Source organism: Giraffa tippelskirchi, chromosome 14 (genome assembly GCF_054371585.1).
Source record: "Giraffa tippelskirchi isolate mGirTip1 chromosome 14, T2T-mGirTip1v1.2.pri, whole genome shotgun sequence".
Taxonomy (NCBI): domain Eukaryota; kingdom Metazoa; phylum Chordata; class Mammalia; order Artiodactyla; family Giraffidae; genus Giraffa; species Giraffa tippelskirchi.
In genome coordinates, this window is record NC_137288.1 from 69362573 (window position 1) to 69388080 (window position 25508).

The following is a 25508-nucleotide window of genomic DNA, read 5'->3' on the forward strand; positions in this document are numbered from 1 at the left end:
GTGGATCTCACAAGGGTTTTCAAAGCCAGTAAATAAGAAAAAATGTAAAAGTTCCAGAGGCCTGTTTCCTAATATTGTCCCTTACACGTGTGTTCAACTTCAAAAATATGCTACCTATCTTTAATACTTACTGCCTCTCTCCAAAAATCTAGGTGGGACTTACACTAAAAAAAAAAAAAAGAAAGAAAGAAAGAAAAAACCCTAATAACGCAAACAAAATAAAACAAAACTTAAAAAAATGAACCAAGTAAAACAGGAAAGTAGCTGGAAAAAAGAAAAATTTTGCCTAAAAAAAACCTGCTATAAGTCAGCCAGTTTTAGATCTGTGCTTCCTGAACAGCCTAGAGAGAAACATGGATTACCCAGTGCCTGCTTGTCTCATCAACGGGTGTGTCAAGAAACATCTACCATTTTCAAAGCTGTTTAAGGGTATCATTACTGATAACAAGAGATGCTTTTTAAAAGAGAACTTCTAGAAAGAAAAAAGTCTGAGGTTGTGATGACCCCAGCAACTGGAATAGCAATTTATTTTTTTATACAATTCTATTCAGTATGTGGAACAGGTAGACATCTGGGTCATAATGGAGTCATTCTACCCCAAATATTAAAAGTGAGCACTAGCATCAGTTTAAAAGTTAAACTATTTTCAGTAGAATGTATGTTTGTCCTTCCTAAAAGCGGACTGTGATAATTAACCACAGAGGAGCAGAAAGAGGAGCCGACCATGCTTCGCTGCGCTAAGCTGTCGATGTCCCGCCTGACAATGTGCAGATGCTCCTTGATGTCATTGAAGTGCTGGGTGGTCTCGTACACGCCCGCCGCTGGTCCAGGGTGCGCGATGCCACTGACCAGTCTGACAGTTTCACTCATGGAGTTCCTGAGACAGAAAGTCCCTTTAGACAGCAGAATCACTAGAAAGATGCCACAGATTTCAAAGGGGTAGATACATTTCTACGCTCAATGCAACAGATCATTAAAAACACACACACACACACACAAAACCCCCCCCAAAACAAGTATTTTAAAAAATTGTCTTAAAAATTGGAAAAAAACTTATAAAAACTACATTATTATGCCTTCATCTTTTACTAAAGGCTATCTAAGCACAGAGAATACTAAATAATTTGTGTTAAAATCAATACCACAAATGGAAAGTGAAGAGGAACTAAAAGAGCCTCTTGATGAGGGTGAAAGAGGAGAGTGAAAAAGCTCAACATTTAAAAAACTAAGATGATGGTATCTGGTCTCACTTCATGGAAAAGAGAAGGGCAAAAAGTGGAAACAATGACCGATTTTATTTTCTTGGGCTCCAAAATCACTGTGGATGGTGACTGTAAGCATGAAATTAAAAGACGCTTGCTCCTTGGAAGGAAAGCTATGACAAGCCCAGACAGTGTATTAAAAAGGAGAGACATTACTTTGCTGACAAAGGTGAGTATAGTCAAAGCTCTGATTTTCCAGTAGTCATGTACACATGTGAGAATTGGACCATAAAGAAGGCTGAGCACTGAAGAACTGATGCTTTCGAACTGTGGTGTTAGAGAAGACTCTTGAGAGTCCCTTGGACAGAAAGGAGCTCAAACCAGTCAATCCTAAAGGAAATGAACCCTGAATATTCATTGGAAGGACTGATACTGAAGCTGAAGTTCCAATACTTTGGCCACCTGATGTGAAGAGCTGACTCATTAGAAAAGACCCTGATGCTGGGAAAGATTGACGGCAGGAGGAGGAGGGGACAACAGAGGATGAGATGGTTGGATGGCATCACCGACTCAATGGACATGAATTTGAGCAAACTGTACGTGAGTCTGAAACACTGTAAGGCTAGAGGCAAAAGGAGCTTTATATAAATCCATCAGTAGATGTGTTTCTTATAGGGATATGGTTTAATAATTTGAAGTCACTCTATATATACTTTATGCACACACTAAAACTGAACCAATAAGTAAATACATTGTAGATAATAAGAACCAGGTTACTCCTCACTGGAGAAAGAATGCTCAAGCAGGGAGAGGGGGAAGGCTAAAATGTTGAAAAGAATTGTACTGGCTGGGACAGTTCTCTAACTCATCAGCTTATGACATGTGGCATGCTGGCTGTTTTTCTGCATCAGGCATTGAATGCTGTTAATCATCTGGTAAGTGAATCGTTTTAAAAACTTGATCATTCAGTGTTACAAGGACACAATGTCTCTGCAGCAACTCTTTGCCCAGTCTCTCTTACAGTACAATACAGAATGAAAAAGAGGTACTCACACATAACACACTTCCTTCAAAATGGCTTCATTCCATCACAAAGAAGTTCCTGCATCAGGTATGCCTGTCTTACAGCCCTATAATACTATGCATGCTTACTCCTCTAGTTATTTTCCACAGTACTGTTATGTATCACCCATATTCTTTTTACATTTTATTGTTGTTTAGTTGCTAAGTTGTGTCCACCTCTTTTGTGACCCCATGGACTGCAGCCCGTCATGCTCCTCCGTCCATGGGATTCTCCAGGCAAGAATACTGGAGTGGGTTGCCATTTCCTCCTCCAGGGGATCTTTCCGACCCAGGGATCAAACCCGGGTCTCCTGCACTGACAGGCAGATTCTTTACCACTGAGCCACCTGGGAAGTTCTTCTGTATTTTACAAATGCACAAATGCTGTCAAACATCTGTGACTAACATTTTTTTTTTTCCTTAAAAATGCTAAAGCTTTCTTTTCCAGCTGGGAACAATTAAAAAATTTAGACACGTTTGCTAAATATGAAGAGTCCCTGTACTCTACATTCCCCTATTTAGAAAGAATCCAGAACGTGATTCTTGCTCCTGGAGGAATCTTACAACAGTCACATGCCTGCGTATCTAGAGAAGTCATGAATTTAGGATAAAGATATCACACAGCACTCAGACAGGACTTTTGTGTACTTACTTCATTTCGTTTACTTGTCTCAGAATCTCATGCTGAGTGTTCACAACAGTATCCAGTTCTTGTTGAAAGGTCTGGAGGAAAAACAAAAGATGACCAGCCAGCCCGCGAGTCCCCACTCCACAGAGCACACCGCCCAATACCCAGACCTCGCTTCTGCTTACTTCCCTTCTGCTCCTCCACCCCAGGCTGCTTCCTCACTAAGGCACATCCATGGACCTTGCAAGCTCACCTGTCCCTGCTGCCCTGGGGCTGCGGCTCCTCTCTTGGAGATCTCCTCCGTCAGGGAAGAGACGTATCTTCTCTGTTCATCAAGAATCATATCTAACTGTCGGTTTAGCTGCTTGATTTCAAGATGAATACGATTCTGTCCTTCAAAGATCTGTCTCAGCTCACGGTCTCCTACGCTCTCAAATATTTCATCTGCTGAAAAGGTAATCACAAATCATTATTAGAGTCACCCATACATATGTGGTTTTCAAATTACTGTAAGTGACCAAAGTACCAACCTCCACTAAATGAAGAACATCATCAACACAGTGTTATGATCCTTCCAGTGTCACAAACATGCATGTAATTGACTCAGTCCTGATTCAATTACTAATTGTTTTTGCCATCTCTGGTGGTTGAATATTTATAACTTAGGTCTGAATTTTTTCATCTAAAATTTATTTTCTCTTTTAGATAGACTGTGTGATTCCATTTACAGGGGCTGGCAGAACAAATCTAATTTCTTAATAGGAATCAGCATAGTGGCTATCTCTGTGGGAAGGGGGCTGACTTGATCTGGGGCAATAAAAATATTCTATACACTCGTCTTGAGTGATGGTTAAAATCTGTCAAAATTCATCAAACTATTCTCTTAAAATCTGTGCATTTTACTCACATAAAAGACTAAGAAATGGCGCTGAAAACAGTTTTAATTTTCCTTTTATTCCTGACCACGCTGAAACCAGACAATTTCATTCAAACACTTACTATACTAGCTTCAGGATATACTTACAAATCATATGTGATATGTAAAAAAAAAAAAAATCCAAGGAAAAAATAACATTTATTTTTCATTTTTATCTTCATTAAATCTGAATAACACTGTCAATCATTTAGATTAACACACTACTTAGTTCAAAAGCTAGCCCTAGGCTTTATTAAGTATGTGTGTTTAGTCACTAAGCCATGTTTGACTCTTTTTGACCCCGTGAATTGCAGCCCACCAGGCTCCTCTGTCCATAGCGTTTACCAAGCAAGAATACTGGAGTGGGTTGCCATTTCCTTCTCCAGGGGATCTTCCTGACCCAGGGATCAACCCCACATCTTCTGCACTGGCAGGCAGGTTCTTCACGCTGAGCCACCAGGGACGCCCTTATTAAATACAGCCTTGATCATCTGTGCTGATGGGGAACTGAGATCATAAAAGTTAGCAGATCATACAGTCATTCTACTTGGCCTTATCTTGTTTGTGACATGGAGCCCATGTAAGTTCTCAGTTACACTAGCTTAGACTAATATTTCAAAATTTTCAACCTTTAATGTCCAGAATTCTGTTTGAGTAATAAGAGGAGACAATCACTTCACATTCCTCTCCCAAGTCTTGACGGTTTTCAAGTATTAGCTTTGTATCAACTAAGGTAAGTGCGTGCCACTAAAAACGAAAGAAACCAACCCCGGACAATTCCATTCAACAAGTGTGTACTGAGTCTCAACTACTACACCAGCACGGCTGCTTCCTGGGGGCTCAGGGGACACAGTGGTCCACGCGACAGACAAGACCCTGCACGTGGGGAACCTGCAGTCCAAGGGTTCACTGTTCGTCCCGTCACCGGGCACTGCCGACTGCCCGCTTCACTAAGCGACACTCCTCCAGGGAAAAGCATCGATCTCCCAAGCCCTTTAGAGGCTGAAGACTGGTTTAAAGATCATTTCCAGGAAGTACTTGGAATGTGGCAGGTAAGTGAGCAAAGGTAAGATGAATGAGGCGCTGGTGACACCAAAGGGCCACGGTCACCGCTGCAGCGGAGGGCGGCCCGGCTCCGACTCACCAGGATGCCCCTGAAGGTTGGGGTGGTCCTTCTGGAATTCCTCTTTTTTTTTATCCAGCTCTTGTTGAAAGTGCTCAAATTCCTCCTGGTACTTTTCTTTCTCTTTTTCAGAAATTTCTTTATCAACTGTAGGCTTGTTTGGAGTTTAAGAACAGATCATTAAAAAAAAAAAAATTAAAAAGTAAGAAAGTAGTAAGCCTCGATATATGTTCTTTTTTCTCATTTTAACTACTCCACCACTAGCTGAAAGGTTAATTTACTCTTGCTATTAATATTATGACAAAAAATAGTAATAGCCACTACCATTTATTGAGCGCTTGCCAGAAGTGCGCTGCCTTGAATGCTTACAATGTCAAGGTGGTCAGCACAAGCATCTCAGTATTACTAGTGAAGGAACGGAGTGTATGGACGTTAAGCAACTTGTATAGGTTGTAACAGCAATCATTAGGAGAAACAAGATCTGAACCTGAGTGAATCTTCCCAAGTTTTCAGCTATGAGGCAACACCACTAAATTACAAATAAGCTTTCTGAGAAAAAGAAGTATACTCACTGGCTCTTTCCCAGGCTCAGTCAATTGGAAAGTCAGAAAAGAAAGGACATCATGGTCATCTACAAATTAAAGAAAAAAAAAACCAAACTGAAAAAGTTCCATAGTTGATCATTTTTATGGTTGTGAATTTATAGACATCTCTTACGTTAAAATAATGAAAATTAGCTGTAATTTGGTAAAGGCAATGATGCTGTGTGAGCTTAGAGACAAAAGTTCATCTGAAAGACTTATATTAGAACTAAGCAAGAATTTACTTTCTTATATCCTAAACCAGAACATTTAGCTGTGTTTTAACATGTTATGGATGTTTAATACCTGATAAAGGGAATGAACAAATAAACGAAGTGTCAAAATAAGTGCAAACTCCTACTCCCGGCAGTAAGATCCTCCTTTTTTTTTCCACAAATCTCCTTCATGGACCGTGTCCCAGTCATGTGAGACAGAAGCCTGTCCTTCAGGTATTTCCTGTTCCCACCTGTTTCTGAACCTTTCTTATACACTCAGCACCCCTAGCCTTACTTTCCTGTTTTAAACAGGACACTGCTCTGTCCTGGCTTCCTGGGAGTCCTGATTTATCCACGCTGTCCTGGCGTTACTAAGAGCATCCCCTTTCACTACCACAGCACCTCGATTAGATTATGACTACTCTTCTGTACCTCTTTTGTATTTGTTTCCCGCAGACAGCAGATACTAGCCATTTTATTTCACATAAAATCGTTCATTTCAAGCTGGCTAAGCTAAAAACAGCTAACAGATCAAACTTCTTAACGTGGAACTACCATACTTATCCCGACTAATGTCACACCCACAAATGAGACATGAATCTCAACTGCGGCAATCGCTTTGCTTTCTGCTACTTTTGTGGAGATCCTGATACACAGCCGGATTAAAGAGAAAACTGAAACACCACACGGCGGGTTAGGTAGCGCTGGGAGAAGTCACGCGGTGCTGACAGGGCGCCGGACCCCAGGGACAGAAATCCAGACCAAGCCCCGCCTGGGCCTGACTTACTGGCCACGTGCTCTTTAGAAAGCCCTTTAATCCAAGATTTGGCAAAGCCACCTAAAAATAGAGTGAATATGATCTATCCTCTCTCTCTCCTGGTGCTGTTGAAACGAAAAATTCACATATTTGGAAATAATAAGAATATTATACACTACGAACACAAGATGGTATTAACAGCTAACCATAAGTTCATTTGTCACCACGTATGAAAAAGATACGGTAAGTACATCTTTAAAGTTCAGTCCCCAATATTTCCTCAGGCTACCAAATTCATTTAAATGAGCTGTGACAACTCTCAGGGTCCTAAAACACTTGGCCATCAACCTTTTAAATATGTCTCCTTCACTATAAAATACCGCACCCAGACCGATACTCTGATGGACATAATTGTATGTAGCCCCCAGCCAACTGTAAGCCTACAGAAGAATGAGCAGCCCCAAGAGACCAAAAGCCTGGCCCCAACTGATCATGGGAAGGTTATAACTCATCTTAAAAGGTTAAAAGTAAACAAAGCTACCTATTTCCAAACTACAGGATTCCTAGTAAGATTCAGTTCACAGCACCTTCACGTTAGAGGACGGCGAGGTTTACCTGCAAGACCTCCAGTGGCAGCAGATATTCCGAAATGCCCCTGGGCGGGGATGATCATATTGTCCACTTTGGCGCAAAATTCATAATCATTTTTATCTGGTGTGAAGCCGTTATTGATCATTACCTAGAAAGACACACTGCAGGTTAGAGCTTTTCAAAGACCTTGTAAAAGGAATCTCATGTAGTCGGTTTATGACGATTTGACCTTTGTACCTGGTCTAATTACTGTCAAAGGGCCATCAGCTTCAAATCGTTATGTTGTACACCTTAAACTTATACAGTGTTGTATGTCAATTACATTTCAATAAAATTGGAAGAAAAAATAAGCTCTAGAGGAGAAAAAAAACACTTAAAGAGTTTAGGAGAGACAGATCACTATGGAAAGAAATCCTGAGCTAGCATGTTCAAGAAGGAGCGCGCCTCTGCCAGGCAGAGAGGACAAGGGCCTGTCGCAGGGAGCGACAGCAGACAGGGGCCGGGACCACTGAGCCACAGCCGCGTGTCCTGCCAAGCCTCTCCAAGATGGATTCTTCACTACGCTGGCTCTGTAGACATTCAGGCACTAGGTGGAAAGAGCCATCCACGGTCCAGTAAGCCTAAAGAATGAGCGGCCTAACAGAGGTTTCTTTATTCCAGGACGTCCTAGAATCTTGACTCTGCTCGTATATGCACAGTCCTACCAATCTTATCTGACTATGGAACTCTTTGTGGGTACATGTCGCAGGATTACTAGCATTGTTTTGGGAGCTGCTGGCAGGGCTGACGGCCTCTCTGTGCAGGGCTGTACAGGCAGCATCCCTGGGATCTGTGAATTCAAGTGTTGGGTCTCTACCTGCCACGGCTGGTGTCTGGGTTCTGCCATGTGAAGGTACGCGTGACCTACTGATGTCCCTAATGAAGCTGTACAGTATGTACAATCTATAACGACTCCAGTGGAATGCAAATCTAAGTTAATCATAACAGACTGGACACTTGCCTCTATTCTGAGGTCTCCAAATCAGTTTGGAATTTAAGACGGAGCCAGAATAAAGTTTCCCAAATGACTGTCTTTTTCTGAGTTTACACAAAGGAGTGCAAGGCTAGCTCATGATTTAGGGAAAAGAAAAACGTAAGTAAGATATTCTTTACTTGTAAGTATTATATGGCCAGATGCTGATGGCATCTTTAAAAAAACAAAGTTCACATGGTAGTAATGACCTTAGTTATTCTAACTGCCTGCTGGGTACTGTCCACCTGAATATTACCTCAAACTCAATTCATCTACATGGCTCAGACAGTAAAGAATCTGCCTGCAATGCAGGAGACCTGGGGTTTGATCCCTGGCTCAGGAAGATCTTCTGGAGAAGGGAATGGCTACCCACTCCAGTATTTTTGCCTGGACAATTCCAAGGACAGAGGAGCCCGGCGGGCTACACGGGGTTGCAAAGAGTCAGACAGAAGTGAACAAATGAGTGACTAACACTTTCACTTTCTTCTTTCATGTTCATTGCAGCATTCTTTACAACAGACTAGATACAGAAGCGACGGAAATACTCAACAGATGAATGGATAAAGATATGGTACGTATGAATCATACAAGAGAATACTGCTCAGCCATAAAAAAGAATGCAATCTTGCCATCTGCAACAGCATGGATGGACCTAGAGGGTATTATGCTTGGTAAACCAGACAAAGACGAGGACTCCACGATTTCAGAGAACAAAACAGAAACAGTTACAGATACAGAGAACAAACAGGCGGTTGCTGGGGCGAGGGAACTGGGGGGAGGGGAGAGACAGGGCAGGGAGACTAAGAGGGAGCAGCTCCCACTGCTCAACAGTCACAGGTGTGACACAGGGTCGGGCACAGCCGGGAACCATGAGATGCCCGTGCGCGGCGACAGGTAGCCAGCCTTCCCATGGCCGTCACTGTGAAATGTGCAGCGATGGCGGATCATTACACGGTCTACCAGGAGCGAATAACAGTGTTTGTTATAGGTCAATTTTACTCGAAAAACAAACTCACTCACAGCATTGGATTTACGGACACCAGAGGTAGGGGGGTGGGGGTGGAGGACTGGATGAAGACAGTGAAAAAGGATGAACTCCCAGTTATAAGATAAATAAGCACTAAGGATGCGACGTACAGCACGGGAAGCTCAGTGAACACGGCTGATGCTGAAAGTCGTTAGAAGAGCAAATACTAAGAATTCTTAGTGCAAAAAACTCTTTTTTGACACTACTTATTTTTTTATACTTCACATTTTACATGTGTAGTTTTATCTCAGTTTGGAAATCATGCACAAAATATGATCTAATAGAAAATTTTAACCTAATAAAAAAATGAACACTCTCAGGCTGAATCTGTTCAAGGAAAAATTTTTTTCCTACTGTCTTTCATTTTCTATCTACAAGAGATGCCGGATGTTCATTGAACTTATAAGTGCACTCATCATTTTGTGGTGTATGTAAGTCACATCATGCTCTATACTTCAAACTCTACAACGCTGGGTGGCAATTCTATCTCAATGAGACTGGAAGAGAAATAAGGGAGAAACCACATGAAAAGGACCAAGTCACACAGCCGCGACCCACCAAGAGCCCGTCTACATCCTCCTGCTTTTCGTTCCCCTCACAAACGCCTCGGTCGTCGTCCTGAACTGGAACCTGCTCCCTCCACACTCCTGCTTAACCCCCGTGCACCGGTCCTTACAGGAGGCGGCGGAGGCTCGCTGCTGCCAGCCTTCCTGCCTCACCTTCCACAGCCCCTTTCGCCTCCAGCCGTACCAACTACGGGCCTTTCTCAAACTTTTCAACAGTTCTGATGCCTGTTTTCTCTGCCTGGACTATGCACCCCATCTAGGAGACGTCTCCTCCTTCAAGGTGCAGCTCAACTGAGAAACTGTTCCTGACCTTCACCTCCCTCCTGGCAGAGTCGCAGGATTCTGACCTCTCGGTCCCTAATGGTATCCATGTTATATAGCATTTATCACACAGCGTAGTTAACATTACATAAGCATGGTGTTACATAAGGTCGCCTCCGTTAGACAAGCTCTTTGGAGAAAAACGACCTTTGTCTTCCTCATATTTGCATGGCACACAGCAGCATGCCTGAACATTCACTGACTAAATGCAAACCTACGGTCAAGTTTGACAACACACAACGCGTGACAACGCGTGACACGTAAACCGCGCTTTGAAGCCTTGTTTTGAAGCTTCTGAAGTTCTCAGAAAGCAGCACTGACGAGTATGTGAACAACACCCAATTTAAAATGCATTGAATTTCCATCAGAATGCGGAGCATACCAGAGCGTGAAGCCGCGCAGAAGAGTAGAGAGGAAACATATCAGAGCCCTGTTCACTGGAGTCTCTAAAAGCATGTCACTTACTGTCAATGTTTTCTGGTAATACGTAATCTTTGCCCGGACAGGATAGGGTTTATTACGAAAGTCCCTCTGGCAACTTGATAAAGCTTGATTAGCACCATCACTATAGCATGAGGGAAAGGAAGACAAGAAATTTAGGGAAGTTTCTGAGTATTTTAAAAACTCACTATTTAAAACAATTAATGTCCAGAAAGATCAAAACCCATATCAAGTTATGACAAAGTTTGGGATCTCTGAACTTATCTATGCAGCAGACACCAAGTTGACACGTGAGTTTTTGCTGTGACTCGGGTCAGGAGTCTGGATGAGGAGCCGATGTTAGCGTGGCTGCCAGCAAGGGGACAGTGACTCTTCCTCTGCAGAGTCAGAGTCACATACGGAGCTTTAAAAAAATGCAGACTCCTCAACTCTGCCCTCAGTAAGCTGAAGCAGAATCACATGGGAGAGGCCTTGGACCTCTAGTTTAAATTACTCAGCAGGTGGTCATGATGAATTACCAGAGTTAAACATCACTAAGGCAGGAAAGTAATTTTTCTTGCATTTTACAGACTGGCTAAAAGGTAATTCCCCCACAACCATGTGAAAATTAAAAATGTACATGCCCAATTCACACACATTATAAATACACTAAATGCTCAGAAGCTTTGTAACCCACTGAAAATCTTTTCGATACAGCAGTACCAGGACTGAACAAAGTGGCATAAACTGCTCAGTCATTAGGTTGGTTAAGGCTCCAAACTTTATTTTTTAGAGATCCTTTTGAATAAAGATGAAAAAACATGACTACTGCATCACTGAGAGCCAGGAATGTTTCATAAATCTTTGAAAGTATTATACAATTTTAGGCTAACGACAACACATTTTTACGTTTGAAATCGAGGTGGTCCACAGAAGGAACTTTACAACGAAACTAAAGTAAAATAAGACCTTCCCATTAAGTTACAAAAAACACCGCAAGAAAAAGAATAATCTTTTTCATCTAGAAAATGTTCAGATTTGAAACAATATATTTTATAAGGTTTCCAAAAAGAAACTAAAAACCAGAATACTGTAAAAAATACACTTACTTTTGATGGTCATAATGGATTTGTCCATTGTTGCCTATAATCACTATTGCAGGATTGTTTTTCTAAAAATAAGGAGAATGTATTTGTTTTAAAGTCCTTAAATCAAGGAAGGGTGTGCTCTAAGTTCTCTAACACCTCTAAAATCCTAGGATACTATGAGCATGGAACTAGTGTGGCATTTATGGGAACCTAGTAACAGGAGAATTGACATGGCCCCAGCACCAAAGGAGTTCATTGTTAAAGCTCTCCTTTAAATTGCTAATAATGACCTCTGATAATCAACAAACTAGCAGCAGAAACAATGATCACCAGTCTTAGGGCTGCTAAAGCACAAGTTAATGTTTCCAGTTCATAAGTACATTTTGTTCTTAACTGTTTTAGAGAAATCAGGCTGATCAAAAAGAGTGATTACCATGTATAAAAAGGTATCAGTAAGTGAGCTAATAGTAGCAATGCACACGTTTTCATGAAAAAAGCAGTAACAATCTGAAACACCACTGGTCTCACTGCCTACATCTAAATGACTCATGCTGACCTTCAAAATTATTAAGCATAAACAGGGTCCTGGGGAGGTGGGTACTGAAAAGTTCTCAGACTCAAGGTTCCATTGTCACCTCAAGTTGGAATAAGAAGGACCATCAACTTCCAGCTTTCCATTTGTAAATTCCCAGCTATACAAAGATTCATCATACTTAAAATATAGTTTAGGGAGTCCTCTACTATAAAGCTGACAAAAGTGTCACATAAACTAGATTGTCCACAAACTAACTTTGTTAGCAAATACATTTAAAGTGGGTAACAGTACTGAAAACAACTATACCTTTCCATCGTTGTCAAAAGAATCAAAAAATATTCCAACACCATTCCACATATCAGCTGATCCAAACACAGGACCCTCCAAGCCTTGATTCTCTGTATACCAAACTGCCTGTAAATATATAACAGGGAACATTTAGAGACTAGTTGTATATGCATCTATGTAAATTTTCCAAGTTAAAGAAATTACCATACCAGGCCATCAGCTCCAATGCGACCTCTTCCAGTCACTCGAAACGTCACCTCAAGCTCCCAATTCTCAAAGGCCGCTTTTGTCTTTGTCCACACTGACCCTCTTTGGCTTTTTAAAGATGGTGCTATTCGGATTTGATCCGAACTTGGAATAGCATCTGGAATAGCAATCAGGGAAGAAAAGCTTTAAGTTATAATTGGATAAAACTCAATGAATCATCAACAAACTGTTACATATACCTAAAGAGCTCTAACTTTAATTCAGTCGCCTGTATAGTAATTTTGTTAGGGAAAAATTCCATGCTGACAATTTCAGCTTTTAAATTTTAGCGGTTTTTAATATCCCTCTATCTTTGAAGAGTGTGATATCTCTGCAAAAAACAAACAAACAAACCTTAAAGCTGTAACTAACCACTAAAAATTCAAGGGGTAGGAGAGAAGAAATTACAGCTTGAAAGACAAATCAACTATTTGATTCTTATGATATTCTTCTTCAAATAACTCAAAAATTTGCATATTTTCTCTTCTAAAACTTTGGTGTTTTTTTTTTTGAACCAGTGTACAAATGTTAGAAAGCTCAGTGTGAAAAGAACATACCACTAGGAATCAAGAGACCTATTCCTAGTCTCAGTTCAGCTGTGTGCCTCTGAGCAAATAATTCTCTTACTCTCTTGGGCTCACCATATATTCACCTGTAAAATGGAGGGGCTGGGCTCAATTGTTTATACACACCTCAAAAGTTACATGCAAAATTCTGAGCATGTATACTTTCTTTTGGAGAGAGGGTCAACTGAATTTCCAGTCAACAGACAGCTCTTCAGCATCAGGAGATTCTCAGAACAGGGACCCCCGACACGATGGTCTGTATCTCCATCCACTTATTAGCTGTTTGCTCGTAGGCACGTTACTCTATTTCTCTAGCAACTTCATAGGCACGTAAGTGCTTATATAAGTGCATATAAATATTTCAATAAATGTTAGCTATTCCTATTATTGGACTGTGCTCAGTCATTCAGTTGTGTCTGACTCTTTGCTACCCCGTGGATTTTAGCCCACCAGGCTCCTCTGTCCACGGGATTTTCCAGGCAAGAACACTGGAGCGGGTTGCCACTTCCTGTTCTGGGGCATCTTCTCCACCCAGGGATCAAACGCATGTCTGTTGCTCCTCCTGCACTGGCAGGTGGATTCTTTACCACTGCGTTACCTTATTGGACTAGGTCATTATTAAAGCGCCTATGAGGTCTAACTCTGAACAACTTAGCACACCTTCTTGGATATTAGCCAGTTCTGACATTGTGACATCCACGCTGGGACATAATTGTATTGTCTCTTTACAGGTAGGAAAGCTGACAAAAAAGACAAGCTGAGATCCTTTAGAAAGTTTAGTCACCATCTGTCACCATCACCTGCAGAACGTAAAGGTCTGGGGCAGTCCTCTCGGAAGCAGCACTGGACAGAGACTCAGAAGAGCTGGATCTGAGTTCTATTCTACCGACACTAGCTATGCAACCTTTGCCAAGAATTTTTACCTTTCTGAACATTAGGTTTTTCACCTATAAAACAGCCAGCACCTGCCTGACCTACGAGGGGTCTAATCGGAGCATGAAGAAGGTGAGAGAGCTCAGGGTGCTCTAAAGGCTCACAACCTGCTGTTATCATTTTTGCCCTTACGGACCCGAGGATATGTGCTGACAGTACAAAAGGACATCAGAGTTAAGAAAAACACCATAGATTTGGGCTTACTTTGGGGATGATATAAGGGGTATGTTTAAATTAAATCTTAACTTTCTCTATTTAAAAAGTGTTTTAAATAATGGATCTCAGGGCAAAATGAAAAGGGAAAAATGATCAATGGAGTTAAGGAAAACTGTAAGACAGTAAAAATTACAGTGATAATGAAAGCGAGAGAGACCCATAGTAGTGATTCCCAGAGTCAACAGAAAAGTCACTGTTAAAATTCTAAACTCCTTATTTCAAATTCAGTCTAGCTATACAATTTTCATTCACCCAGGTACGCTGTGTGACATTTCTGCAGCAGAAAAGTCTAGTTGGTTATAGGTTCTGAAAAGAAAGTCAATGTAACTAATTTAAGCAGTTGATTAACATTCCTAATTGGCTGATGTATGTGGTGTGAGTGTGAAAAAAAGCCAGAACAAGCTGACAATGAAGAAATGCAGAAGTGAGAAACGTCAACACATTTGTCACCACTACTGAAAAACTCAGCATCATTTTAAGAAGAAGAACAAAATCCCCCACAGCGTGTTTGGGACAGCTGCGCCAGCTCTGTAACAAGGCCACTTTGATAAGAGATGCCCGGTGATAGGCTTTTGAGGAGCGGGTATACAGTAAACGTCTGCGGAGTAACAGAATAATTGCACTCTCCTCCACATACTTAATGACTTGGTCATTAAGTCAAATTCAAACGTCTACCTTTTAATTACACGTTAATTTCAAGGAAATAGCTCTTCCTAAAAGTGTGCTTTGTAAAGCAGCAATGACTTTCTAGAAATGAAACATTTTGTTTCAAGCGCTGGGCAATCTAAAAGAAGGTACACAAACCTTACATAAACGACTGCTCATGACACTCAAAGATGGAATTCAAACTGCCAGTGCTTCTCACCCCATAGAAAGGCATTTGCCACTTGTTTCAAAGGTTGCATCTGATGGTCACTGAGCAGTTTACAGAACGCCAACTGCCACGTTTTAGTCAGCCGTGACACATCAGCGCTGGTACAGATAGGTTTTCTCTCACATATATAAGTATGGAGCAAGGCTCTCTTGGAGCAAGGCTCTCTTACCACGGACGGGGCTTAACAGTGCCACATACACAAAATGAATAAAACACGGAGCACAGGTTATTTCAATCCCCCACGCAAAAAAAAAAAAGTAACTAAAAATGAAACAGCTGTACACAGTGCTAGTTTTTAGACTCAAGTTCTCAATCAATCCCTTGCATCCCTTCTTCTATTAAATGAAGCAACAAGCCTAACTATAAATGACAAAATGTGTTAATACAAGAGCAAAGATCAAAGACCACAGGATGTCCCTGAGAAAGGCAAATTTAAGAGAAGCATGTCCTCTGACATGAAGACTTCGAGATCGCTCTAAAGCCGACACGCGCCACCCCTGCAGCCGTCAGGGGACCCTGGACACTCAGGTGGAGCATCACCCGCGGCCGACCCCGGGGAGGGAGCAGGGGAGGGCCGAGGGGCGGCGGGGGGACGGGGGCGCCTCCCCGGGGCCGCGGCCCTGGGGTGAAACGCGACGCCTCGAAGCGAGCTCAAGTGAGCGCAGGAAGAAAGGAAGAGCTCCGAGACGGATCACAGCGAGCGGGGGGCATCGGAAGGGGGCGCGGCAGGAGGGTGGCGCGGGGAGGGGTCGGGGTGCGGACGGGGCCGCGGATCGGGGCGGGCTCGCGCGCCCGAGCGCGGAGGGGCACGGAGGGGCGCGGAGGGAGCGGAGGGGCCCGGGCCGCCCGCCCGCCCCGCTTACTGCCCGCCCGCCCCGCTTACTGCCCGCGTGGGCCCAGAAGGGCACGCTCCCGTCGCTCTGCACCAGGTGCGGCCCCTTGAAGCTGTACTTGTACTCGAAGCGGCGGTGCGGCGGCGCGGCCAGGCTGTCCGTGGCGCCCGCCGACCCGGGGCCGCCTCCCGCGCCGTCGCCGCCCGCGGAACGGCAGACGCACAGCAGCAGAGCGCAGAGCAGCGGCCGCACCGCGGCCGGGGGACCCCGCCGCCTGGACCCCGCCATCTTGGACTCTGGGAGACGGCGGCCGGCGCGAGCGGGCGGGGCGGGCGCCGCGGACGGCCAACAGGGCGCTCGCTGATTGGCGGAGCCCCGGGGGCAAGGGTGAGCCCCGCCCCGCCTCCGCGATCCGGGCGGCCGCTGGACGCGGAGCATCGGTGGGCGGGGCCGCGGGGACGGGGCGGGACCACGGGGAGGGGCGGGGCCGAGGGGCAGGACCACAGGGAGAGGGCGAGACCACGGGAGGGGCGTGGTCGCGAGGAGGGGGCGGGACCACCGGGAGGGGCGGGACCACGGGAGGGGCGGGGCCGGGCGGCGAGGTCCGCGCACAGGCGTCTGGTCTTCTAGGGCGGGAAAGGGACTCGAGCATTTTTTTACCGCGTGCCGTGCAGGATTGGAGGTGCAGACCCGAAGCCTACCTGTGAGGCTCTGCCTCCTGCCTTTTAACATATCTTAGAATTCTGGAGCCATGACACCTGTGGAACCCACCGCATCAATCCTCCCCTGGCCATACTAAATCCTTACAGCCTTAGTTAGGAGAAAGGCCTTCCTTTTGATGTGATGTCAATCGCTCAGTTCCTGGTGTTCAGCACGTGAAGGTCGCAGAAACAACTCTTTACGGCAGCAAGGCATAATCGCGAGTATTGCTGGTCCTAACCCACTGAGCCCCACCAGCCCGTGTTAGGGCATTTCAAACCGGCAGCCAGCAATCCGCGGGCCTGGAGAGACCTAGGATCTTTTGGTTGGTGTTGATTCAGGCCTGAATTTATCACTCAGCCTTTACCTTTTTCAAAATCTAATTCCAACAGCTTTCCAAATTTTGAAACCGTGGCAATAATGCATTCAAATAAAACCGACTGTAGGATAGGAGGGATTACGAGCTGCGAAGGGAGCCACAGAAACTGGACATTTGAGATAGTATTGATCTTTGAGTCAACAAATAAGTTCTGCATTTTAAAGGGGGAATCTTGGGGCTTCCCTGGTGGCTCAGTGGTAATGAATCCGCCTGCAAATGCAGGAGACACAGGTTCGATCCCTGCTCTGTGAAGATTGCACATGCTGCAGAGAAACTAGTGAGCCTGAGCCTGTGCCCTGGGGCCCAGGAGGAAGAGTAGCCGCCATCTAGACGCCAGTGCACCCCAACTAGAGAGTCGCCCCTGCAGCAAGGAAGACCCAGCACAGTCAAACATGAATGCATAAAAAATAGAGGGGGACCTTCTTTTCCTTATCTAGAAAAAATATTATCAAAATACTGATGATCATCCAGAGTTTTTTTTTCATAAATGTGTCTGAATGAATTTTTTAAAAATCTGTGAACAAGCAGTATGATTTTTTTTTCCTCCGTCTAAACAACAGACATTTATTTCTCAGTTGTGGAGGCTGGGAATTCCAAGGTCAAGGTGCTGCTGATTCAGGTCTGGGGGGCACCTGCTTCCTGGTTCATGGAAGGTGAGAATAAGCAGTATGATTTAAATAGTTTATTTCATGAGCTCTAAATGTGGGCTGTGAGTTCCACCGGGCCGTTGGAACTGCATGCCCGCAATATTTTATTTTTCATTGACCTTCCAACTTATCTCCAGATTCATGTCCCATTCTTATTAAATCTCTCTTGCTCAATCAAATCAAATCTTTAAGTTGAATATGAATTTACAGTTCTCCACTCTTCAATTTCCAGATGTAACTAAAGGAAAGTACGTTCTCATTACCACCTCAGCAACAGCAAGAACAAACACTTCTTGTCTGTATAGTAAGTGTGGGTCGTTGCCCCAGGCTCTCCAGGGTTTTCAGTTCATAGATGAATCATTTTATCTTCAATTCTTTCATCTCTGTGGGAACAAATTCTATGTCTTTCATAAAAAATCAGTAAGTATTTGTTAAAGAAACATTGATGGTAATCTTTATGGCAAACACTTAAGGAATACTTGCTATATGCCAGAAATTGCACTGAGGGCTCTGCGCATATTATTTATTTCATTAAAAAATTTTTTATTGAAGTACAGTTATGTACAATATTATATAAGTTGCAGGTGTACAATATAATTATTCACAATTTTTAAAGATTATACTTCATTTATAGTTGTTATAAGTATATAACACTGAATATATAAATAAGCATTGATTATATTCCCTGTGTTAAACAATATCATTGTAGCTTATTTTATATAGCATGTTAGCTTATTGAAATATTTGTTTCTCCAGCCTGCTGGGTATCTAATTAGAGGTAGGTAGAAATATTTAAGGAAGGAGTCACTTACCAAATAAAAAGTTACAACCTCATGAGATAAAGGCTTTGCTTTTCCCTTTTTGTCCTTCTTTCTGCCTGAAATGTGAGTGCAGTGTGGGAACAGCAGCCGTCTGGTGACCACTAAGAATGACAGCCCAGGAAGTTAGAGGTGCCCCATCTGTAACAATTTTCATGAGCCCCTCTGGCAGGAGATGTCTGCCTGTTTCCAGTCCTCTATCTTCAGAGAAAAGACTCACTTGTGTAAGCCACCGTTTCCGGTTTTGTTACCTGCAATCCTGCTAACATAGTGCCCGTGTGCTGAGTGCTACTATGGATCAGGCCCCGTTCTGGGCGGTAAACATAGCTGTAGCTTCGTGTGTGCTCAGTCGTGTCTGACTCTGCGACCCCATGGACTGAAGCCCACCAGGCTCCTCTGTCCCTAGGATTTTCCAGGCAAGAATACTGGAGTGGGTTGCCATTTTCTCCTCCAGGGGGTCTTCCCAACCCAGGGTTCAAACCCGTGTCTCCTATGTCTCCTGCATTGGCAGGCAGATTCTTGCCCATCAGCCACCTGGAAAGCCCCGGTGGTAAACAAACATTCACTTATATAACCCAGTGTTTTTATTTACTCTGCTCTACCTGTTTCATCTCTAAGAAACAGTTCTATTTTTCAACTTACATGACTACCTTCCCTGAAATAACACTGGATCTCTTAAGAGCTCTTCTCCAAATTTTCATCTATTATAAATCAGTGATGACAAAGGCTTTGGAGTCCACCAGCTGGGGGTGACTGCTGGCCTTCCCAGTGTGTGGTCTTGGGCAAGATGGTTAGCCTCTCTGAAGCTTGGTTTCCTCATCTAGATAGGGAGATTAATAATAGTACCTCTGCCATTTTAGATTTTACTTTTTAGAAAGAATTTAGTACCCGGAACCCAGTAAGCTCTCAGTAAACATGAGCTATTCTGGTAACATCTTTTCACTCCTCCACTAACAACAAAGAGAAGCCTAACTCAGCCCCATCAAATCAGTCTCATCACGGTTGCATTCATCAGGACACACAGTACATCTCTTATTCCCATCTCTTATTTTCTCCTTAAGGTAAGAAAACGTACCCAACCCAAGTGCAGTCAGATTAGAACAGTGAACACTGAAGAACTGGTGCCTTCATAGTATCAATAGCATAAAGTACCTGACGTCTTTTAGGTACGTAGCAGACAGTGTATGAATAGCCTCTGGGTCATGCCACAGATTTGAAAAGAGCAGAGCTAATATGATTAATTTGGTTTATTTTAATTGTAATACAAATGCTATAATAGTGCTAAAGAATTTGCCAATTATTGATATAATCAAATTTACAATTTAATTTCTTCATGGTTACCTTCAGGCTAATGAATAAAATATAGGTAAGAACTGTTTTGGATGCAGTTTAGGTTAGGACAGGAAAGGGAGAATGATGCTATGTTTGGCACAGGATGTGTTGACATCAGCTGTCTATGTATTACTATGTCAAGTTTGGTTCAGGTATCCATAACCTATCAAATATTATTTGTCTTAAGCAATCAGTGTATGTGAGGATACTTTTCTTGGTCCTGTGATGTTTAAATAAACTAATTGACCCCTTTCCAACTTCTAAAATATATTTTTAAATCTGGAATTTTACCCAAATGTGAGATTTTGGTAAAATGTACATAACATCTTGGTAAGTGTAAAATTAGGCCTGGCACCTGAAAGAAGATATGTTGTTCACTGTAAACCCGAACTGTTTAACTCTTCTTCTTTTTTTTTTAAATTAACTTTTCTTCTTATATGACCCTTTATACTTCTGCTGAGACAAAACATTACCTTTCATTCCTTGACAAATTCCAGGTACTGTTAAGGGCGGTTGGGAGAAGGGGAAGAAAAAATAGGCAGGAGAACAGAAAGCAAAAGAAGAAAGAAATGGAGAGGGGAGGAAAACGTTCTTATCTGAACTGTGACACCCTGCACCACTTTTTTCCAAAATTTATTTATTGTAGTTAAATTATACTTCAGTAAAGTTAATTTTTTTTTGCTATACAATAGGTTTTTGTTGGTTATGCATTTTAAATACTGCTGCTGCTGCTGCTAACTCGCTTCAGTCGTGTCCGACTCTGTGCGACCCCATAGACAGCAGCCCACCAGGCTCCCCCGTCCCTGGGATTCTCCAGGCAAGAACACTGGAGTGGGTTGCCATTTCCTTCTCCAGTGCATGAAAGTGAAAAGTGAAAGTGAAGTCACTCAGTCGTGTCCGACTCTTAGCGACCCCATGGATTGCAGCCTACCAGGCTCCTCTGTCCAGAGGATTTTCCAGGCAAGAGTACTGGAGTAGGGTGCCATTGCCTTCTCCATTTTAAATACAGCAGTGTGTATACATGACCTTCCCAAAGTCGTTAACTACCCCTCCCCCCACCCCTCCCGGCAATCATGAGTTCATTTTCCAAGTCTGTGAGTCTCTTTATTCTGCACCATATTTGACCACAAAATAAATATTTGTAGATATTGATTTCCCAGTGCAAAATGACAAAGGCCAATCAAAGAGAGGTTAAGCAAAACATTTAAGCTGGGAGTCAAAGTTCCATGTAAGGAGAGGGGGCTTGCACATAGATAGGGCATAATTGCACCCCTCCACTATGCATCAAAGAAGAACTGAACCAGAGCTTTTAGGAGTTTTTTCCTCCATGCCCTAGAGGTCTTTTGCATCCATTTGGAATGCTGGAGTGTATTCAACCTGGAAACTGAAGGAAATCTCAGTGACATGTGAGGCATTAATAAACATTTGTCAGCTACTGGCTAGCTCAATAAATAATGGATTCTTTATGTAATTCTTTAAATGTGTGGCACCTATGGCAAGATGATGCTGGAAAGAGAATACTTTCTCAACAATAAATCTCCAGCAATGCAAATCTCCCACCGGACCAAAAACTGCTTTAAGCAGTTGAGGTCAGAATGGGGAGCTTTTCCTCTCCCCTCTCCAAAACAGCAAGCAGACAGTAAAACCGTATTATTGCAAACTCTGCACTTTATACAAAATTAAATTGCAGGTGAATTAAAAATCTACATGTGAGGGCTTCCCCGGTGGTCCAGTGGTTAAGAATCCACCTGCCAATCCAGGGGACACGGGTTCGATCCCTGGTCCAGGAAGATCCCACATGCCTTGGGGCCGTAAACTCATGCACCACAAGTACTGAGCCAGAGCTCTAGACCCTGTGAGCCGCCAGGACTGAGCCACGTGCCTAGAGGCGGTGCTCTGCAACAGGGGGAGCCTCCACGAGGAGAAGCCGGCGGACCACACCTGGAAAGAAGCCCCTGCTGGCCACAGCCAGAGAAAGCCTGCAGCAGTGAAGACCCAGCACTGTCAAAAATAAAGAAACCTTCAAAAAAATCTATATGTGAAAAAGTAAAATTACAAATCTTTTATAAGAAAATATAAGTGATATACTTATGACTTCAGTGTAGGAAAATGCTTCTTTCAAACAAACACAAACGCTTGACTCATAAAGAAGAAAGATTGATAAACTCACCTACGGAAAATTCACACACAAAAACTTTTATTCAACAAAAGATACACTAAACAAAGCAGGAGAAAATGTCACATACAGGAAGAATATAATTTCTCCGCATAAATCTGGCAAAGGATCAATATCCAGAAAGGAAGACGAGCTCCTTGAAATAAAAAAAAAAAAACAAAAACAACCCAATTAAAAAAAAAAAAGATTACAATAGACCATTTCCTCAAGAAGAAATCTGAAATGCCAACAAATAAATGTTAAGATGTTATTCCCAAGTAATGTGAATTAAATCAGAGACATTGAAATTAAAACAATGGGATATCATTTCCTAGTCATCAGACTAGTAAAAATTTACAAGTATGATAATATCAAATATTGGCTAGTATATAGAGAAATGGGAACTCTCAAACATTCCTCTCACAAAAGGCACATATTCTTTTTTTTTTTTTTAATTTTTTGGCTGAGCCACGTGGCATGTGGGATCTTAGTTCCTGACCAGGGACTCAAACCCGTGCCCCCTGCATTGGAAGGGCAGTGTCTTAACCACTGGACAGTCAGGGAAATCCCCAAAGGCACTGTTCTTGTTAGCAAAGAGTCAGGGGTACAAACTATAGTCCATGAGACACTTCAGTCACTAGAATTCCATATGATAATCCTCATTCTTGCTTAAGCCAGCTGGAAAGGATTTCACTTGGTTGCAGCAAAAATTGTGTTAAGACTACAGTTTCTTGTCAGTTCGTTGCTTGCATTAGTGGATTGACTATTTGTGGAACCTCATGACTTTGAATCAATTGTATTTGATCAGAGTAATGAAGATGCTATTGTCTGCTTGCTTCTTTTATGTGATCATTCATTCATGCATGCTTCCATTGATTCATATTCATTCATCAAACATAATTGAGTGCTCCACTACACTAGAGGCAAAGTAGGAGAAATACAGCTTCCTGGGATATTTCAGATTAATCTTTAAAAGATTATTATAACATTTTAATAAATGGGATGCTTCCAGCTGCAGGAACAAAAAAAATTCAATGTGAAGTGGCTGAAACAGTAGGGAAGCCTGTCGCTGGACAGAGCTGTAGTTAGAGTAGGAAGTAGGGCTGGATGCGGGAAGGTACAGGCAGACTCTGCTCTGCATTGGAAATGTCTGTGGTTCTACCTTGTGTTGACTTTCCTGTCCTCAGGCTTCCCTCAAAGTTATAAGGTACCTTCCTCATGTTCCATGAAAGATGGAAAATCTCTCTTCCAACCTCGGAATAAAATTTCTGCCCTTCATTTGATGAGGTCAGGTTACATGTCCATCTTTGGAATGTTAATGGCAGCCAGGGAAAAACCATGCACTGACTCAGTTATGGTAAAGAACATGGGGTCCCCAGGTTTGGTTAAGAACGTGCATGCATGCTAAGTCACTTCAGTCGTGTCCAACTCTTTGGGACCCCATGGACTGTAGCCCGCCAGGCTCCTCTGTCCATGGGATTCTCCAGGCAAGAACACTGGAGTGGGTTACCATTTCCTTCTCCAGGAGATCTTCTTGACCCAGGGATCAAACCCGCATCTCTTATGTCTCCTGCGTTGGCTGGTGGGTTCTTTACCACTAGCACCACCTGGGAAGCCCCCCTGGTTAAGAACAGTGGTTCTCAAACTTCAATGGGATTCAGAATCACCTGGGGAGCCTCACCCCAACATTTCTAGTTAACATCGTAAGGTTGAGGTTAGGATGCAAGAATTTGCATTGCTAACAAGTTCCAGGTGATGCTAATGCTCTTTGTCTACACATTGAGAATCACTGGCTTAGACAAATCATGATCTGTCCTAGGAGATAAAGATGGGGCCGGCCCCCCAGTCACATGAGCTGTGTGTGTGTGAATATCTAGCCAAAGTGGGGGGGGGGGGCTCAGTTCAGAAGGAAGAAGGTTGACATGAAAAATCAGAAGGCAACCAATAGTGTCTCCTACACATGTTTAAGCAAGAACATGATACTGTCTTATAGATTTTGTTCATTATTAAAGAGGCAAAGTATAAGAATGATCTAAGTTAGGAGGACATGAAAACATAATTAAAAGAACAAAGAGTTTTCAGTTCAAGAATAGACTGTAGTTGAAACATTCAGGTTTTAATCAACAGTGATACAAGATGTTAGGTTTCTAAGGAAGGTCATCACGGAGCTGGATCAAGTCTTTATGTAGAACAGTTGCTCTCCTTTCTGGATCCCCTCTCCTCTTGGCTTATGGAATCATTCTTTTCTCCGAACAGATAGTGGGTAACTGCTGGAGCAGGGCTACAAAGCGATTTGTTTAAATTCTTCTCAGGATATTTTTAATGGGGGTACCTTTTTATAGGTGAGGATGTGATAATGGAATGTTTAATTTTCTGTTTTTTTTTTTAATCGGTTGTATCTGCACCTGTTACCCAAAGTGTATAAAAAAAATAAAAAGGTGCTTCCCAAAGTGTGCTTAAATATCACTAGTGTCAGGAGATGCTGTTAGGTACGATGAGAATAAGAATTCTATTCAATATAAGCAAATAAGTTTAGGAGATTTGAATTTTTTAAAGTGTGAAAAGCTCATAAAAGCTCTCTTCTGGCGAAGCCCAATTAATTTTGATTTAAAGAAACATTCCCAAAGGTGATTTGATTACAGAATCCTTTTTGCACAACACTTAGTAATATACTGCAGGCCTTCTATCATCTGGAACAGACCTCAAGGAATGTTGAACAAGACTTACTTTAAAAAAATGGTTGTTTTGAAGTACAGTTGATTTACAATAGTGTGTTGTTTTTTGCTGTTCAGCAAAGGGACTCAGTTACGTGCTTATGTGCGTGCGTGCTTGGTCGTGTCCGACTCTCTGCGCCCCCATGGACTGAAGTCCACCAGGCTTCTCTGTCCATGAAATTCTCCAGCAAGAATACTGGAGTGGGTTGCCATTTCCTCCTCCAGGGGATCTTCCTGACTCAGGGATCGAACCCTGGTCTCTTGCATTGGCAGGTGGATTCTTTACGACTATGCCACCAATTCAGTTATATGTATATATACACATATACATATGTATGTATGTTCTTTTTAAAATTCTTTTCCATTATGGTCTATCACAGGATATTTTATCTCATTTTATTTTTAATTTTTTAATTGAGGGATAATTGCTTTACAGAATTTTGTGGCTTTCTGTCATATATCAACAAGAATCCTATCACAGGATATTGAATATAGTTCTCTGTGTTATACCTAAAGACTTTGTTTATCCATTCTATATATATTAGTTTGCATCTGCTAATCCCAAACTCCCAATCCATCCTTATTCCACCCTCTTCCCCTTGGCAACCACAAGTCTTGAGTAAAACTACTTAAAAACACTGTCAGGAAAAAAAGAAAAACCCCTCAGTTTCCATGGGTAACCGCTCCAAGCTTTACCAGACCTCTCTAAAAGCAAATCATTTTGACGGCTAACTGAAGGGTACCATAGTCAAAGTCAATTTCCT

The 25508-nt window shown here is 42.6% G+C and overlaps 1 protein-coding gene across 4 annotated transcripts in view; it reads right to left on the reverse strand.

The window, feature by feature from the left end:
* LMAN1 (lectin, mannose binding 1) overlaps window positions 1–16298 on the reverse strand; it is a 25247-nt gene extending 8949 nt beyond the window's left edge. For 3 of the 4 annotated variants that reach the window (XM_081563018.1, XM_081563015.1, XM_081563016.1), the window contains exons 1-11: window positions 16051–16298; window positions 12542–12696; window positions 12351–12458; window positions 11531–11592; window positions 10467–10566; window positions 7100–7223; window positions 5504–5562; window positions 4953–5085; window positions 3146–3339; window positions 2917–2987; window positions 724–877 (exon numbers count right to left, since the gene is read on the reverse strand). In XM_081563018.1, coding sequence (XP_081419144.1) covers window positions 724–877; window positions 2917–2987; window positions 3146–3339; window positions 4953–5085; window positions 5504–5562; window positions 7100–7223; window positions 10467–10566; window positions 11531–11592; window positions 12351–12458; window positions 12542–12696; window positions 16051–16288 — 1398 coding nt within the window. In that variant the 5' untranslated portion in view covers window positions 16289–16298. The remainder of the gene's footprint in view (window positions 1–723; window positions 878–2916; window positions 2988–3145; window positions 3340–4952; window positions 5086–5503; window positions 5563–7099; window positions 7224–10466; window positions 10567–11530; window positions 11593–12350; window positions 12459–12541; window positions 12697–16050) is intronic. The other variant, XM_081563019.1, reaches the window with a different exon arrangement.
* Between the last annotated feature and the right edge of the window lie 9210 nt (window positions 16299–25508).